An 18,222-nucleotide genomic window follows, 5' to 3' on the forward strand; every position below is an offset into this window, starting at 1 on the left:
CCAGCCTGTGCTCCTGCTCCTGCCCAGCACCATCCCCAAGTGGTACCTGCCTTGGCTGGGGCCCCTGCAGTCACCTGGCCAAAGCGCTGGAAGCAAAATCCTTTGCGTTAAGTTAGATGCAACAGAAATCTGGGGAGAGTTTCAGAGAAACAACACATTGTCTGATTTTGAGGGGTTACTTTGAGCCAGTTTGAAACATTTCTGTGACCCAAAGCAATGTTCTGTTTATCTTTTATTATTAAATCTTGTGTTTACTCTTTTTAATTTTTAGCATATGGTACTTTACAATCTAAGATGCTGTTTTGATAACAAAATTAAAAAAATGTTTAGGAAATTGTGAAACAAGATGTTTGTGCTTTTCTGTTGTTCCTCTTCAAAGTTCAACTATGTTGATCTCTTTGGGATAAGCCCTTTATTCACCCTCTGAAATGGTTATCTGAATTCAGCTGGTTGAAGTTTGATCCCTAGGATGTACGGAAAAGTGTTTTCAGGTTGCCCACTCCCACCAGAAACAGCAGTGAAATGGAAACTTCAGAAATACGGGCTGGTAGCTGTAAAAGCAGAGAGGGGCAGGCACTTCGGGAAAAGGGAGCAGGACCTGTGGGGAGACCCTCGCCGGGATCGAGCGGGCAGGAGGAGCAGCCAGGTGCGTGCTTTGGCTGGAGGGGATGGGATGGTTGTCGCAGCCTTTGGTAGACAAGTAGCAGTGTGCTGCCTCTTACGAGCATCCTCCTTGGATCATTTTGCTCCAGGTCAGGTTGTTTGCTCGGTTTCTCTGTATTTTATTGGTACGACTCCAGCAACGCGAGTGAAGTTATCCTGGTTATACGGTTGAGCGGTGGTAAGCAGAGGCTGGTCCGTTTGGTTCGTGGGCAATAGCTGTTTAAACCATTTCAGCTGGATGTGCAGGGCAGCTGGCTTTATTCCCCCGTTTGCCATTTAATAATAGAGAAGTAGCTGAGCAATCCAAAACATACATCTGGAGCTGGCCTAAATGGGAGTGCATGGGCACGAAAGACTTTGGTTTGCTGGTTTCAATCAAAAAGACTTATGTACTCACCACAGAAGATGTGAACATACCCCTGTAGAGATTCTGTGCATTAACCAGATGTTTTTCTGCGTGTTTGTAAATACCTCCTCAATGCCCGTGTTTTGCTGTCTTGCTGTGATACGCAAACACCCAGCTACCCATCCAACCAGGGCTTTGCCTGGGGAAGGAGCCTCGGGAACTGCCTGCCCACGTTCAGCTCCCAACAGCAGCCACGCAACCGTCAATGCGTTTTTAAAATGAAGTCAAACGTCGTTTCTGTTGTGCAGGGAATGTTTTTCTTTCTCTGCTGAATCCCCGAGGTTTTCTGTCTAATGAAAGAAGTGTGTTGTGATGCGATACAAGAAGGTAAGAGGACGTTTGAAGCGGCGTTGGTGGAAAATATCGTCACACTGAAACCAGTTCTGAAATAAACCATATTTGGCACTCGCAAAATGACAGCAAATAGATTTAGAAGTTTTGGGCTAAGTTATCAGATGATGTAAACCGGCACAACTCCATTAAGTCTGTGGAGAAGTGCCAGCTTACATCAGTGGAGAATTTGGCCCTTTTAAAAAACTAGCTACAGTTCTTATCTAAGATTTTCCATTCTTCCCCTCCTGGGTGAAAGAAAAAAAAAACACCTTATACATTTTATAGTAAATTCACTGGAAAATGCATTGGGTGTTTGCAAGCATTCATATCTATAGCTATAAACCATAGCTGGTGGAATTAGAAGCCAGAGCTGGTGAAGCTGATGGTTGTGTCTAATGTAGAATGTAGGTGGTCCCCTCGTGCACGTATCCACTGCCTGGATGATGCCCAGGACAGGATTATGCTGGGAATAGCAGCAATGTACAGACTGTCTCAGCCATAATTTCCTGGCTGACTTGACCGTGTTTTCATGCTTCCTTGTCCAGAAGCTTTGTCATTATCTGCTGCTCTCTGAGATAATAGCCAGTGTGGAAAATCCAGCCTGCTATCTCGCTGAAACAGAGAGGTGGATAATTTTCTCCATGGACAATCTGCAGATATGATTGCTTGAGTTCAGAAGGGATTGGCCATTTCCCTAGGGACAGGTTTGTGTCTGGAGGAAGGAATGTCCCAACTTCTCTACATCATTGAATTTTATATGCAAGTGTAGGGGTTTTCTTCTGTTGAGTAGCTAAGAGTCTCTGGAAAGGCTGTTTGTGGCTACTCGCAAGTCAGACCAGTTTTCTGGCAGGGGGTGACTGAGGCTATGGAAGGTGGAGATTCTTTGGGTTTTTTTTTAAATTAATCAGGTTGTCCTTTCATTGAAAAGTGGGATGGATAGTCTGCTGCTCGCAAAAGACCTTCTCAGTATTGCTCTTCAGCAGCTGTCATCCTATCTGGAAAATGACTTCTTGGGTGATGATGGAGAGGTGGCTTTGGCATTGTCCATACGTCTGTACTACCAGATTATCCATACGTTTGTACTAGTCGTGTCAGAGGCATAGTTGCAGCATGCAGGAGACGGCTTTGGCCTGAGTGGCTGAGAATATCTGTGTTCATTCCCTCTGTGGTGGCCTTGACCTTTGGCAGTGGAAGCCATGAGACTGTGATGACCTCCTGGGGGTCCTGGCAGAAGTTAATGGTATGTGCTGGCCTGGGTTTGACCCCTAGTTGCTGCCAGGCAGGAGGTCAGTCATCGATCTCGAGATCCCATTTGTGCTCTGGCAGGTCATCTCCTGGCTGCTCCTGAGTATGTGTGGGTCTGTGGGAGGGAGGCAGCAAGGCGGCCTGGGCTGTGCAGTCATTGCTGTGCTGATGACTCACACATCTTCAACTTTTTTCATATTTGGTCCAGAAAATGCCATTTTGGTGTTTCCCCAGTGCTTTGCTGAGGCAGGAGTTTGGAAGAGGGAGAGGTGAGTCAAGCTCAAGCTAGAAGATTTGGAGGTGATGCCAGATGTTTGGGAAACTTGGCCAAGAGGCACATGAGATTAACAGCTGTCCTTCTGACAATCGTTTGCTCTCTCTGGAAGAAAAATTCAGAGTGTTCTCAGCTTTCTGTTTTGCCCCTGAATTGCAAAGTAGCATGTCACTGAAGAATGCTTCTTAGAGACTTCATTTAGCGTGATGTTTGAGACCATTTCCATGGACTTCTGCCTTCCTGATTTTTCTGACCTCCAGCTAAGCCTATTGTGTAGCTCTTTAAAAGGAGCAGTGCTTGAACAGCGCTTGGAAGCTTTATCCAGGGAAAAGCACACCAACTGACAGGCTTTTAGCAGTGCTGTTCAGAAGTACGTCCATGGAATAGTCTTCCAGGAGAAAATTAAGAACTAGTTTTGATTTGTAATGTTTTTGGTGTGGTGTCAAGGATTCAAATCTGGTCTGAATCTGGAAGACAGCTCTTTCCAGGAGCTGAGGAATGCCAGGAGCCTGTGGGGACAGAGGAGTGGCCCTTGGGGCTCTGGCTCCATGGTGGGGAGGGTGACAGAAAAAGATGGCTGCTGGGTGGGATGATCAAGGGGAAAATAAAAAAAAAGATGATCAAGGAAAAAATATTAATAATAAATAAATAAAGCACTGGATGCTGAGCCAATGTGTTCGGCAACATGTGAGTGCCTTGTGCTCGTTAATGTGCTGTCCTCATGGCAGCACAGCGAGGAGAGGAAGTGTTACGGTTCCCATCGAGCAGACGGGGAGACAGAGCTATGAAGATGCACAGCAAAGCCTGGAACAGAGCAGGGACATCAGCCCCTGTTCCTCGGTTAGCAGCCCAACTGTTGCTCCCTGTTGGCAGTCCATCAGTGGCCGTGGGAGGTCTGTAGGGAAGACACCCATCCAGCTGAGCTGGGTTTGTCCCCTTGACTGCGGGATTTGTCCCACAAATCCTGTCTACTCTTCATCCTGGGAGAAAACCCTCCCAAGCAGCAATCAGTGTCTGAGATTTGAAATGCAATGGGTTGTTGCTGATTTAGAGCTGTAGTCACTCAGTTTTGCAGCCTCAGAGACTGGCTTCATCATTCTTGTGCCCTCAGAAAATGATGAGCGACTGCTGAGCTTGGCAGCCGAGTGGGAGACCGACACGTGGTCGGTCCCCCGCTGCCAGGGCTGGCAGATGCTGCGCGTGTTGACGTCCTCCTTCTCACTGTTGTTCTGCGGTGATCTCACCCCAGCTCCCAGGGACTGTCCCATGAGCACTGCTGGCTGGCACCTGGCCCACACGTCCTTATGAAGACGTTAGTTTGACATCCAAGGGGTGGGACAGTGATGGGCAGAAATTAGTGTCTTAAAGAGGCTCTTCTGTCCTGCCTTCAGATTGTCCAAGTACTCATCAGGATTCTAAATCACAGATTATTGATTTTTTTTTTTTTTTTTTTTTTTTTTTTTATTTGTAGCGGATATCTGAAGTCTGCTAGGAAAAGTTTTGGGATAATTTGACAAGAAAAGCTGTGTTTTGTTGGCAAGCCTGGTATGATTCCTTCTTCAACTATGGGTGAAGTCTCTTAGCCCATTTCTACCTTGGGTTCCTTGCCTCAGTGTGGATACTCTCATCCTTTGCTCCATCCTGTTTCCCTTTTTTGCGTCTTTAGATGGTAATTTTTTAGGCTATGGACTGTCCCATATTGTACAATGCCCTGTACTCTGGCCTAAAATAACAGTTCAGTACTTTATTCTTAGTCCTACCACATGTTTTCTACGTGACACTGGGACAATCACTTGCCCTCTCAGCACTTCTGTTTTCCTATCTGCAACGGAGAGATAATGCCTACTTCCAAAGTAGATCCCTCGGCTGGAAGGTGTCGCCTACGTGCTGAGCACTGTTATTCCCTCTGCTAAATGCGCATGTGGCCGTCGTTAAACACAGATGGGACAGGCTGTTCTGGAATGGCGGTTGTCCCCTGTGAATGCAGGGACCTGTAATGGATCGGGTCTGGGGGGGGAGTACCACCGGCTGAATGCGCTGCCCTGATGAACGGTAGCATTTTTCTTTTCAACAATTGGACAGCAATGGCTTCTGTTGAGGTTTGCATGAAGATAAGATGGGTTTTGTTCAGATTTCTGCCTTCTCCTCCCCCCGCCCCAAGCATTGTTCAAACTGGACAAAGGTTTCTTTGTAGACGTGATAGTGGTGGCTTGCTTCGATTAAAGACATGAACAGTTTCTTACCAAGCGATCGATGGGAGTCAGTATTCGTGTGTGGACATGCAATGAAGTGATATAGTAACTGTTCTCAAGCAATCAATTAACTGATTAAATTATATTACATATTGTAATATGCATTAATATGCTATAACTTAGATTAACTCTAAATTACATTTATGTCTACAAAATACAGGTGTGATGGCTGGGTTCAATATGAGCGGGGATCTCCAGAAGCCTGCGACCAACATCCCCCTGGGGTCTCTGGCCGCTATTGGCACCTCGTAAGTCATAGATTGGGGGAAATTTACTCTTTGGAGACTGCCCTGGATGTGACCAATCCATTTCGTATTCCCATCAACCTTTTATTACTCAGCCAGCTGGAAAATTAAAGTCTGGCTCTCATTCAAATGATCATCCATTACCACCACCTACTCTGGGTGGGTTAGAGAAGAATTTCGTTAGCGTGGATGTAATCAGTCCTTCCTCTGCCGGGTGGGTCGTGTGCGAGAGCGGTTGTGCTGCTGCGCCCTGGCTGTCCCAGAGCAGGGTGCAAAGTTCTCGAAGGCTTGGGGCGTGTGATTTTGGCACTTCTTGCTGTTGATTTTAAAGTGCTTTTTTTTTCTACATAAATAAAAAATATTAAAAAAATATTAAAAATATAAAAATATAATTTTTATTGTTGGGGAAAGCAGGGCCAAGACAGGTGAGATGACCTACTCACCTGCAAGGCCAGGGGAACGCAGGACCTCTGCATACCTGAGCAGTGCTCTCCCTGGGAAATGCTGCTTTCCAGGAATAAAATACGGTTGCATATTAAAAAAAAAAACCTCAGTAGGTTTTCCTGCCTGTTTTCATTGCCATCTAAACTGTTTTTGAAATTATTGTATTTAATTGTGTACCAAGGTTCAGACAGGAAAGGTCTTCTGAATTTGGAGGAATTCCTGCTGAAAATGGTGCTTATTTTAAGTGAGGGATTCCGCAGGATGCAGAAGTGTCACAGGTGGATGGGCTGTGGTCGTTCACATCTCTGCTGTCTGCACTTTGCGGGCAGACTAGCTTATCCCTCTGCCCGAGTAATGGAAATGCCAGAGGCGCCGACGGAGGGTCGTGACTGAGGGTGTAGGCAGGCTGGCTGCAGTGTTTAACGCTACTGCCAGACGAGGGGACCTGTGTACGTGCGGAGTCACAGAATCATAGAATGGTTTGGGTTGAAAGGGACTTTTAAAGGCCATCTAGTCCAATCCTCCTGCAATAAGCAGGGACATCTGGCACTAGATCAGGTTGCTCAGAGCCCCGTCCACCTTGCCCTTGAATGTTTCCAGGGACGGGGCATCGACCACCTCTCTGGGCAACCTGTGCCAGTGTTTCACCACCCTCTCTGTAAAAAATGTCTTCCTTGTATCTAGTCTGAGTCTACCCTCTTTTAGTTTAAAACCATTTACCCCTAGCCTGATCCCAACAGATGCTATTAAAAAGTCTGTCCCCAGGACTGGGTTACTCCCCCCATGCACATGTCAGGAGTGGGAGTAGCTTCCCTGCAGGGGTATGGTACGGTCAGTCTGCGGCTGTCCCTGATGTGCTGTAGTGAGTGAATAACATGGGCCGGTGTTAAATTTAGCTCTGAGGCTAAATCATGCAGGAACAGCCCACGCAGGGTGATTGAAGACCCAACTTGCAGGTACTTGACCTTCTCCTAGCTCTGCTAATGGGCAGAATTCTCAATGGTCTTCTCTTGCTGGAAAAAAATTAGCTTCTTTTTATTGTTTGCAGGTGGTTTCTGTACATGGTCTTTGTTTTTTTGCTGGGAGCCATTTGTACCCGTCAGTCGCTCCGCTATGACTTCATGATAGCAGAGAAGGTAACTTGTTTGAATAACCCCGCGTGGTTTTGTGTAATGGTGCTTTCAGGTTGCCATCTGCCTTATTGAATGCTTGAATTTTCCAAAAGCCTAAGGAATTTGGGTACCCATCCCTCATTGAAATTCAGGGGGATTTCCCCATCGCAAATCCTGGTGTACAATTGGTTTGAATAGCTTTGCATTCACCAGCATATCGAGTTAATGCGGAATCTTGGCATAATCACCCGGCAATAGCTGTAAGAGCTAAAATATGCTAATGTGGTCTAATGATAAACGTTGTATTTTATTCAATGTATCCCTTCTCGCTGGTGAAAGCTTAGGCCAAATTGAAATCTCTAAAGAATCCCACTGCTTATCTTGACTAAGTCAAGCGAAGCTTCCATTTCCATATCTAGCGGGCTGTAATTGCAGGGCGAGCAATAGGATTATTAAACTAGAGACATTCCACATGGGTGTATATGCACGAGGGAGGTTTGTAGTGTTACAGGCAACAAACCTTATCATTGCAGGCCTGTGAAAAGAGAGCAGAAGGTTTTGGTGTATGCCATTGTCTTACTTTAAATGGGATGTGGAAGGGTTAATTGTCTGTTACTCAGCATTATCATGGGTTCACCGTATTTGACACCATTTCTGGTGATTAATTTAAAGTTGAGATTTTTGCCATTTATTTGATTTGTAACATGTTTTTAATCTAAAATATCAATTTGAAACTCTGGCCCTGTTTTCTTTCTAAGTAATTGTAACTCTAGCCCCCCAGAATAAACTCCAAATTATTGGTGGGGCTCCTGCCGGTTCCTGCTAAGGTAAAAAGTCCTCTCTGTTTCAGGGGAAAAAAGAATGAGCCTACCTTCTTCAAGGCAATGTCTTTGTACATCAGTGACTTAGTGGGCGAAAAGTACAGTAACTACAAGAATCAGCTTTAAATGAATCAGCTGAAGAGAAAGAGATCATTAAAGCTGTGTTTTAACTTCAAAATCCTTGGGGGGGGGGGCAGGGGGAAAGGGGGGAAATGGAAATTCTCCCAGTAAAAACGTGAAGATTTTAATAAAGTTATATATAAAAAAGCAACAAACAACCAAACAAAACCCCCAAAAAGTGATTTTAGGGTTTTTTTTCCCTAGTATGGAGCAAAACAACGGTGCAATCCTAATATTCATGTTGCTTCTTTGAGTTATTACAAGCTGCTTTAGATTTTAATGGCTTTGTCTGGAGCGAGGGAGGGGGGAGATATCATTACACAGCCAAACTCTCCCTTTCTGTCACTCACAGGTGAGTGCGTGCTTGGCTGTTTTTCTCCCTTACAATACTTGTTTGGCTTTTTAAACATAAAAATGAGATTCAAGTAATTGCACTTCTAATGAGCTCGAAGTGCCAATTTCTTATAAACTATTCACACACTCCGTGCTCAAAAACCCCAGCAAGCCCTTTCATCAGCCTCGGTGAAAAGGACTCTTCCCCTCTAACCATGATTTGAATGTCAAGTAGAACATTTAAATGCAAGCATTTTTGGCAGCTAAAATAATATATGATGTCTGATTGTTTCTTCCAAGTATTTCTCAGAGTAGGGCAGGATTAGAGGAGAGGGAAGGGAAGAATCCCCATCAAGTGTCTGTGCGTTGGTCTAATGGAAGCTGATATCTGTTCGTCTTTGCCTCAAGTTGCTTCTGCCCAAAGAGATAAAATTCACAAGGCCAAGTGGATTTTCATGGGGAAAAGAAATGTTGTGGTAGGATGTTTGTGTGGTTCTGGACCACAACATGAATTTTATATGCCTTCCCCCAACAGCAAGCATTTTATGGCTTTTTACCCAACCTCCTTTTTGCTGCCTGCGGATTTCATAGATGGGGAAAAGGCAGATGTAGCTTGAATCATCTTTTTAGCCATGTAAATTTTTGTGATTCCTTCTAATACAGCACACAGCATCTGACTTCAACAGGGGTAGAAGCTGGGAGGGCCTATGTTCATTTAGACCTCGTATTCCACGAGAGGAGGGGTGGGAGCAAAGGACGTGTGCGGTGCAGGGGACCTGCATGCGGTGACGTCCTCTTGCTTCAGCGGAGTATGGGGAGGATGGATCTGGACCAGAATCATGGGCTTTTCTCCCTGCCTGGCCTTTGTGCTGGTGTTACCCCCGTGCCTTGCCTCTCTCTGCGGCTGGCTGCTGGCTGTCAGACTCCTGTGCTCTTCAAGGACTTGGGGGTGGCTCAGGTGACCCTAGACCTTCGTGTCCTTGGCTGTCTCTGCCTGTGTCCTTACAGCATGGTACCAGGAGCACTCCCATTTCAAAGCTTTCTTGCACAGTGTTCATACTGTAGGGTTCTGTATATTTGGGTTGGGTTTTTGTAGAGTTGCTGCCAGTGCTTGCAGCTCTTGATGGTGGGGACCTGCGCAGGGGGACCCCAGTCCTCGCTTCTGTGTGATAGACCATGAGCTGCTCTCCTTTCCCTCCACGCCTGCAGGAGATGCTCCCAATCTGAAAGGGAGCTTGCTAGAAACCGGTAGTAAACCCAGCCTTGTTAGCACTGTGGCTTTAAAGATTTTTTTTTTTTTTTTTTTTTAAAGTTTCATATTGGCCAAAGGAAATTCTTTTCTCATTGAAGACAGGAAAATAAGGTCATTGTATTGTATCCTTCAGAGCGTATTTTTTGAGATGCCATTTGTTGAAGTGGCAATTTTGATTTGGTTTTGCTGTGGATTTTCTTTCAGGATTGGTTTTCCCCTCTGGGACGCAGGGGTTTGTCTTCCTGTTTTGGATGGTTGGAAGCCTGGGCAGCTTTTCCTGTATGATGTGCTCAGTATATAAGTGATCTCTCCTGAAATAAACTCACTTCCAGTTACTTAAGGGGAATCTAATAGCTGCTGCTTTGCTGCAATTGCTCCGAGTGACAAAGAATTTCTTGGATATGAGCTTGTCAAATGGCTCTGTTGGTACAGGATGTTCAGTATTAAATTACTTTTATGGGATAATTTTCCTGTATTAATTGCTTGCACTTTGTACCACGGACCAGTTAAATTGCTGCTTTCCCAGGGCTCGCTCAATTCATTTACCAATGCTACGAAATATCTGTGATCTCTTAAAATACATGTATTTAAGACTGCTGAAGGGTCTTTCAAGAATGATATAATCAGCTTTGCATTCTCTCTGCTTCCTCCAGGTATCCTTGGTGGGTTTCTTGTTTTTGCTAGGGCTGTACATCTCGTCCCTGGCCTCCTGCATGGGAGGGCTGTACGGAGCACCCAGGATCCTGCAGTGCATCGCCCACGAGAACGTGATCCCCATGCTCGCCTTCCTTGGACGTGGGGTTAGTCATCCTTTCTCCGAGATTGCTCTCAAACCTTCACCTGAAGGAAAATCGTTGATTTAAGGAGCCAGGATTTCTGTGTGTCTGTAGGGTGAGATGGAGGATGTATGAAATGCAAGGAGGGGAAGGCTCGGGAGCTGGTACCCTATGCATAGGCAGGAAAGCCAGGAAATGGGTGGTTTTCTTAAAAAACTAAGAGCTCAGCTGCCCACGGTCCTTTCCCAGCTCTGCCTGGAGCCCTCCTGGGGTCTCAGCGCTGTGCAGGAGCAGCCCCGGTGTCTCGCTCACCCATCTCTGTGCCCTGGCCCTGGGGCTGTCTGTCTGTCCCAGGGCTGTCTGTCTGTCCTGCTCCCACAGCCTTCCTGGGCTGCCAGCAGTCCCATCCCTCCCTTGGACCCGCTTCTTTCAAGATGCCCCAGTAAAGCAGCTGCTTATGATACAACTTTACCTGCATTTATTTTTTTTGCAAACGCCTTACCTGCGCTGGTGCTGATCCTAACCGTGGCTGAGGGAGGTACCTAGCTCTTCTCTGCCCTCTCATCCAGGGCAGAGGCCTGAAGCTTTTGCCAAAGCACTTGGTGAAATGGATGGTAACTGACTCCTCTTTTTTTTTTTTTTTTCTCTTCTCTCCTGCACATTTTCTTTGAGCTGTTCCTGTGCTCTTTGGTAACCTCATAGCTGAGTACGTGACTAGTCGTGGTGCTGTCGATTCAGTCTGCGTGCACCGGAGGAGAGGACACTTCTTTGTAAGATAAGGTGCCTTTTGGACACTGTAAAATAAAAACAAAGAATAGGTTTGAAAGGTTAAGTTAAGGGGTTGCTAAGCTTTAGACATGCTTTGAAACAAAGCCTTGCTTTGAATATGACAAGAGGCTTTTTCCTTGTCCTCACAAATAATCCTCATTCACATGAGTCGTTCTACTGAGATCAGTCAAAGTACCAGTCACGAAGGACTCGATAGGCTTGGGCTATACATTCAAAGCAAATTATTTTTCTATGGCTTTCCCTTCAAAACAGGGAGAAAATAATTCCGTCACTCTGAATAACCTGCAGTACCTAACTGTCTGCACCGAGTGTCTGGACAACCTGACGATGTTTTGCTGCTTCAGAGCAGCTTGTAAATACGTAAACATATTTTACAGTATTGGTATTTATGAATGTTTTAACATATGTAAATGTTTTATAAGTATAATCATTTTCTATCCTTTGTTTTATGTTTATCAAAGTAATTTTCTAAAATTAAAGTCATAGTAATGGCAATAATAATAATAAATAGTAGTAATTATAGGGGAAGCGGGAACAATAACGACAGCAACAACTTCCAGCTCCTGAAGGCAGTTGTCGGGTGATCCCAGAACAGGCTGTTCTCCACTTGGCAGCCCTCGTGAAATTCTCAGTGATTTAGCAAAGTTGACTGCAAAGCTGATTACCTCTCTTCTCTGATAGTTTTCTGTCTTTCTGTCAAATTTTCTGGTCTGAACTCTGTCCGGGCAGAGTGCCATGATGGGAAGAGCTCAAAAAGAGGTGAGAAATCAAAGGCAGATCACTTTTCCTCCTTCTTTCTCTCTGCCACCTTGAAAATTGTCTAGATTTGGTTTACGGAGAGTTAATAAATTTAGTTTGCCCTTACAAATCTGTTCCACATCGGTTCTTCTTTTCCGTGGTTGAAGAAAGTGTTGTAGTCACCATAACCCCAGCTGATGGGAAGGACACGAGTGTTTTCTGTAGAGTTAAACCCAAGCCAGAGGCATCCTGAGATCATCCCATCTGTTCCTCATCTCAGTACGTCTTTCTGATACTAAAGATGCTTTCTGAAAACTGTGTTCCTTTGTCCCCGAGACATATTTCTGTTTCATTGTGAAGAGGTGTAAGGTCTAGAACTGGTCCCCTTTTCTATTATTACATAAGAATGGAGGAAATAGAAATAGTTTCCATTTGAGCTGTGTGTTTATTGAAGAAGCACATGCAGTAAGTGAAAACCTAAGAAATTTTATAAGATATCTTGTAAGATATTTTCCAGCGAGGTCTTTACGCAGCCTGCACAGGCTTCTCGGGTTCCAAAGTGGGGAGACAGTGCCTGGTCCCGGGAAGGGCACATTAGACCAGGGATTAAAGTTCATGAGCTGATGGCTCAAGTCTTTCCACCCCCGATGCCCTTTGCTTGTTCTCTTTTCTCCTCCTCCTCCCCCTGCCTTCACCCATGCCAAAGGAGGAGAGCAGGCAGTGTTTCTCCCAGCTGTCTGCCATCCCGACGGGCTCCCGGCATCGCTGGGGATGGCTCCCACCCTCCAGCACCCTCGGCTGCCCGGCCTCTGCTGCTTTCCTCCTGCCACGGGGCAGATGCGACCTGGGTGGACGAGGAGAGACACCCGCGCGCAGAGGCTCAGCAGACCATGGGTTTAGCTTGGCCGCCCGTCAGGGCAGGACCCGCAGCTGCCGGTGGGAAGGTGGCAGGGCTCCATGCCGGCAGGGCTCCCTTGCCTGCCTCTGGCAGTCAAAGCCTTTCCAGTGGCAGCATGCGGGAACCTCTTGGGTAGGCAGCGATGCGGAGTCCTGTAGAGAAATTAGAGACAAACAGTTAACTCTAACACATTTATTGCCAGACTTCCCATAAGCCCCACAAATCTCTCTGAAGGTTTATAGCTGCTTTAATGACATTGTTTTACCGTGGAGATACAGAGTGAGAGTGGATGAATTTTCCAAAGACAAAGCTTGAGTAAGGCTCAGAGGTGAGGTGGGAGCTCAGCAGCTTTTGGCTTCCAGCCTGTTCTTGAATTTAGTAAGCCAGTGAGCCTCTGCTTGCACATGCATACATGTATTTCGTGACTAAGGGGGTACTGCAGACAGCCCAGGTAACCACCCATGGCAGCTGAGCAAGTGGGGAAGCCTCATGGCAAGGCTCACAGTTATCAATTTAAATGTAGGTTTATTTTATTTATGTACTAGAAAGGACCCAACAAGACTCCAGTGGCTGCGATTTGCTTAACAAGTCTCATCACCATGGCTTTCGTCTTCATTGGGCAAGTGAACGTTCTTGCTCCCATAGTCACCATCAACTTCATGTTGACGTATATTGCTGTAGACTATTCCTATTTCTCGGTCTCCTTGAGCTACAATGTTCAGCAGAAACCTGATGAGACCCAGATGGAAAATGCTAGGCCGGCTCACTGTTCCCAGCCTTTGATTTTCAGCAAGCCCTCCAGCCGTGCGGCAGATGGAGTAATTCAGAGCAGATCAAACGGCACCTTGCTGGAATTCAAAAAAGACATGGACCAGCTTTTTAAACCATTTTGTAGTGAGCCGGGCACTTGCAAAAAAGGAGGAGCCGAGAATTTAACCCAAAAGGTCAAAGAAAAGAGGGTAAAAAAACCAGCCAAGCAGACGTTACAAGACAGCTTTCTCCTGGATCTCCATCACGATGCATCCCCGGCTCAGTACGACTCGGACGAGACTGTGGAGCCCCGCAGCGAGAACCGGCAGGACCTGGCTGAGCAGGGCGGTCGGTGTGATGTGGGTCCGTGCTCATCGCCCGCTGCGGATGCCCGTCGGACCCCCGGGCTGCTGGAGCGGGGGGAGCAGCTCTGCAGCGAGGCACCTGTGCTCCCCGGCCGCAGGGGAGAAGGTAAGGGCTGCAGGAGACGGACATCTCCCTGCTCACGGGGAAGTGGTTTATAACCTTGGTCCTCCCTCTGCTTTCCTGAAGGCAGGCGTGAAACTAGCTTTATACGGGGCTGTCATTCAGTGATTCATAGCAATAATATCATTTATTCCAGGTGAGGGTAGAGTGGATCGCAATGCATCACAGAAGGTCCAATGCAATTTACTATGGAAGATTAATCACAGGAAAACAGACAGGACTATATTTAGTGTAGGGTTGCTTACTATATACTCATTATTCTACATATGCATGCTTAACGCTGTACATTGAAAAGGTTTTGAGTGTATCTTGGGGCTTACTTCATCCTGGTGCGGGGTAGGAGGGATGGAGCCGTGTGAGTCTAAAACCCAGGCTATCAAAATGCAGTGGTCCCCGTGCTGCAGGTGGAGTCTGTAATTCAGCATCCACAGCTGAGTCTGAATTTGTATTGTTGGCGATGTGAGTATTTGATACCGAATGTTTGCTTGGAGTTTGTCGTCTCAGTGCTGCAGTGTTTTATCAGCATTAGGCAATTAAGCTTCATAAATAAACCCCTCTGAGGGAGAAAAGGGTTATTTCTCTTTTTTCACAAATAGGGAAACTGAGGCAGAGACGGGCAGATGTGACCTTCTAATGGACTTGCACCAGAGTTCGAAACCTTTTTTTTCCTTGCACTTCTTTTTTTTGTTTTCATTTTTGAGGTTTTGGTTGAACTCTGCCATACCCAGCTGTCAGCCAGAATTTCTGCTTTGTTTTTCCAGAATCTGGTAATGTAAAGAAGGAGAAGAAAAACCACTTTAGCTCATTTTTAATGTCTCCTTTTTTTCTTTTTTTTTCTTTTTTTCCTGTAGAATCATCTATAAAGCAACAAAATTCAGAGCTGGGAATTCAGCAAATACCAGAATCCTTCTACTCCAAATACTGCAATCACTGGGTTTCCTTTGTTGGTGTAAGTAATTTTCTTTTATTTTGAGCGCTGGTTTGTGATTGTAGAAAACAAAGAAATTAATTCCTTACTACACTGTAAATATACTCCAGTACTTTAAAATGACTTTTTTTCCTAGTATTCTATGCCACCTGAATCAAGTACTCAAGGTACCACGCATCCAGCAGTTCAAATTCAGAGGAAGCCAGATGACTTATTAATTAAAACAACAACAGTGAAAAACCCCCTGCAACCCAACCCAGAAAGATACAAATTCAAAGTCTGGCATCTTAGGACTTGAGATGCGTGGCTGGCTGGGGAAAAGTCAGTGTCTCTCTTTTCACTGTGTGCCAGCCTGCTTTTTCATGCCATGGGATGGGGTGAGACATCAGCTTCAAGACTGTGTTGCTTTTATTTATGAGACAGTTTCTGAGCTCGGGGTGGGGTTTCATTAGTGCTGACCTGCTGATACCAGCAGCCTGGCTGTGAAATTCCATCTTTTGAGGGAGGAAAGTGGAGCATTTCTCCAGCATATTACTTTAAAGAATAAATAAATTTTAAATAGCTCCTGTCTCAAGCTACTGAGGAGTTTAAGACATTTAAATTCATCTAGGGAAGATGGATTAATGGGCAGATGACAGGGAAAGGGTCAGATATGCATAATGAATGAGCCATATGGCTTTGCTGTGTGGATGGGGATTTCATAGCTGCATGTAGAACGTAACAAACCCGCTCAAACAACACACCAAACCCTTTTAGTTTGATCCTCAGATGGAGTTCGACACCTGCTTTTCAAATTTGGTGCTGCTGCTGCCAGCAACTGGCTCCCAGTGAGGGGTCCCACTGGATCATGGTGCTGGGGGTGGGATGGATGTGGGGGCTCCTCTCCAGCGATGAAGTCTTTAGGAGGTTGCGCGGTGATGCTGTCTCTGGGCTCGGTAGCTAATGTGGCTCCCAAGGGCGTGCCATCGCGGAGTGGTCAGCTCTCTGCCTTCGCAGGGGAATTTGCTTATGGAAATGACTGACGTGTTCATTAAAGCACATTTGGTTTCCTGTCAATAATCAGACTTGGGAGGAGGTTGCAGCAGAGCTGAGAAGGGATCAACATGCAAAATAAAATCACACAAGCAAAAATCAGATGCATTTGTTCATCCTGGCTCCTTTTCCCTCTGCCCTCTTTGAGCTTCACCAGTCACAGAATCACAGAATGGTAGGGGTTGGAAGGGACCTCTGTGGGTCATCTAGTCCAACCCCCCTGCCAAAGCAGGGTCACCTACAGCAGGCTGCACAGGACCTTGTCCAGGCGGGTCTTGAATATCTCCAGAGAAGGAGACTCCACAACCTCCCTGGGCAGCCTGTTCCAGGGCTCCGTCACCCTCAGAGGGAAGAAGTTCTTCCTCATGTTCAGCTGGAACTTCCTCTGCTTCAGTTTGTGCCCGTTGCCCCTTGTCCTGTCGCTGGGCACCACTGAAAAGAGTCTGGCCCCATCCTCCTGACACCCACCCTGGAGATATTTGTAAGCATATATTAAGTCCCCTCTCAACCTTCTCTTCTTCAGGCTGAACAAGCCCAGCTCCCTCAGCCTTTCCGCATAGGAGAGATGTTCCAGTCCCCTCACCATCCTTGTAGCCCTCCGCTGGACTCTCTCCAGTAGCTCCTCATCTTTCTTGCACTGGGGAGCCCAGAACTGGACACAGTACTGCAGATAGGGCCTCACTAGGGCAGAGTAGAGGGGGAGTAGAACCTCCCTCGACCTGCTGGCCACACTCCTTCCAGTCGTGTCAGTCTAGGCTCATTTAGCTCTTTCTTTGCATGCTGCCCCTTGCTGCTCCTGACCTCACCCATGAAGATGCTACCCCTGCCCCGTTCATGTGCCCCTTGAGCCAAATCTGCCTCCTGAGCTGGTGAGCCTCTGGATCCTCCTTCTGGAGTAGCCCAAGAGAGACCTGAGGCCCACGGTACCTACACAAGGTAGCACTGAAAGCAACTTCTGTGCCGCTGAAGATGACACTGTAACCCTGTGCTGTCCCTCCTTTTAACAGTGAGACCAACCAAGGCTCCTGTAACGTGGGAGCTGCATTACCAAGAAACCTTAGCCATGCCATACCCAAATCTTTTCAGATAACGCTGGGTGGCCACGCTCTACATGTGGCCAAAAGCCACGCACCATGGAGTGTTTTGCAGGCAGGAGGTGACGTGGTTCCCCAGGGGTCCTGCTGCACCACTGGCCTCAGCCACCAATGCCCAGGAGCATCCATCCATGCACATGGTTGCAGCTGGCATCGATCCTCCCATGGGCAGGACCCAGGCTGTGCAGCAGGTCTTGGGCAAGGAGAGCTTCTGTTGTGTCCCCATCCCGGTGCACCACTGGGAGGGAGACACCTAAAAGGAAACACTCGTCAGGATAAGGCCGAGCGGCTGTGTCCTGCGTGCTGACTGTGCACATGTTGTACACAATACTCCTGAGAAGTCTGTGAGAAAGCTGGAGGTGCGAAGATGCCATCGAAGCACTGGTTTTGCATGAATTTAAAGCCAAGGTTTGGCATTTCTGGCAAAAAAAAGCCCCAAGCCAGTTACTAGCGCTCTCATAACAACTTGAAAGCTTCAGCACTGCCTCCGTTAGTAAAGAGTTTCCGCTGGGGTCGCAGTGGGTGCTCATCTTGCCAGGCTGAGGAGCGAACTGCTGACCCGGAGTCAGGCTGTGTCTGAAGGTGAGCAGCCCTCCCCGGGCACTGCGCCGCCAGCTCTCCCACAGGGCCGGAGCAGGAGGTCAGCGGAGCCGCTGGGCTTGGCGGAAGGATGACTGTCACACCGTCATCATCGTATTATCTTACCGACTCGGGGGTGACCCCACACTGCGTCTCTCCGACAGGCGGTCGTGTCCCTCATCGTAATGTTTGTCATTCAGTGGATCTACACCCTTGTCAGCCTGGGTGCAGCAGTTATTCTGTATTTCTACATCGGACAAGTGAGCCCAGGACTCCCCCTTGGTGAGCATTTTTTTTTAATGTATTGTTAAATCTGCTTAAAAATTCATTAAGCTTTAATTTAACTTAATTAGGAATTGAGACACTTGTGTTTAATATGCAGGTGACACAGTGAATGATGAGGTTTTGTTTCATTGCCAGTTTTAATACATTTTCTTTCTGACTCTATATATTGGATTCTAACTGTAACTCGCATTGGTTTGATAGTTTGAACATTGTGCTTATTGCTTTAATATATCGTACTTTAAATGGCAAAACCAGATACTAATAACTAAGATGTAACAGGGATGGTAAATGTATCCCAGCAATGAGAAAAATCTGCTGTAAATACTTTTAAATAAACTTAATTAATCAATCTAAACCCACCTGAGAA

The 18,222-nt window shown here is 46.5% G+C and overlaps 1 protein-coding gene across 1 annotated transcript in view; it reads left to right on the forward strand.

Moving 5' to 3' along the window:
- The window catches only part of SLC12A8 (solute carrier family 12 member 8), a 52,126-nt gene that overhangs the window by 27,981 nt on the left and 5,923 nt on the right, over positions 1–18,222 (forward strand). The window contains exons 6-11 of the mRNA XM_009944227.2: positions 5,334–5,421; positions 6,911–6,998; positions 10,154–10,300; positions 13,247–13,922; positions 14,789–14,886; positions 17,735–17,852. Of these exons, the coding sequence (XP_009942529.1) occupies positions 5,334–5,421; positions 6,911–6,998; positions 10,154–10,300; positions 13,247–13,922; positions 14,789–14,886; positions 17,735–17,852 (1,215 nt within the window). The remainder of the gene's footprint in view (positions 1–5,333; positions 5,422–6,910; positions 6,999–10,153; positions 10,301–13,246; positions 13,923–14,788; positions 14,887–17,734; positions 17,853–18,222) is intronic.

Source organism: Opisthocomus hoazin, chromosome 9 (genome assembly GCF_030867145.1).
Source record: "Opisthocomus hoazin isolate bOpiHoa1 chromosome 9, bOpiHoa1.hap1, whole genome shotgun sequence".
Taxonomy (NCBI): domain Eukaryota; kingdom Metazoa; phylum Chordata; class Aves; order Opisthocomiformes; family Opisthocomidae; genus Opisthocomus; species Opisthocomus hoazin.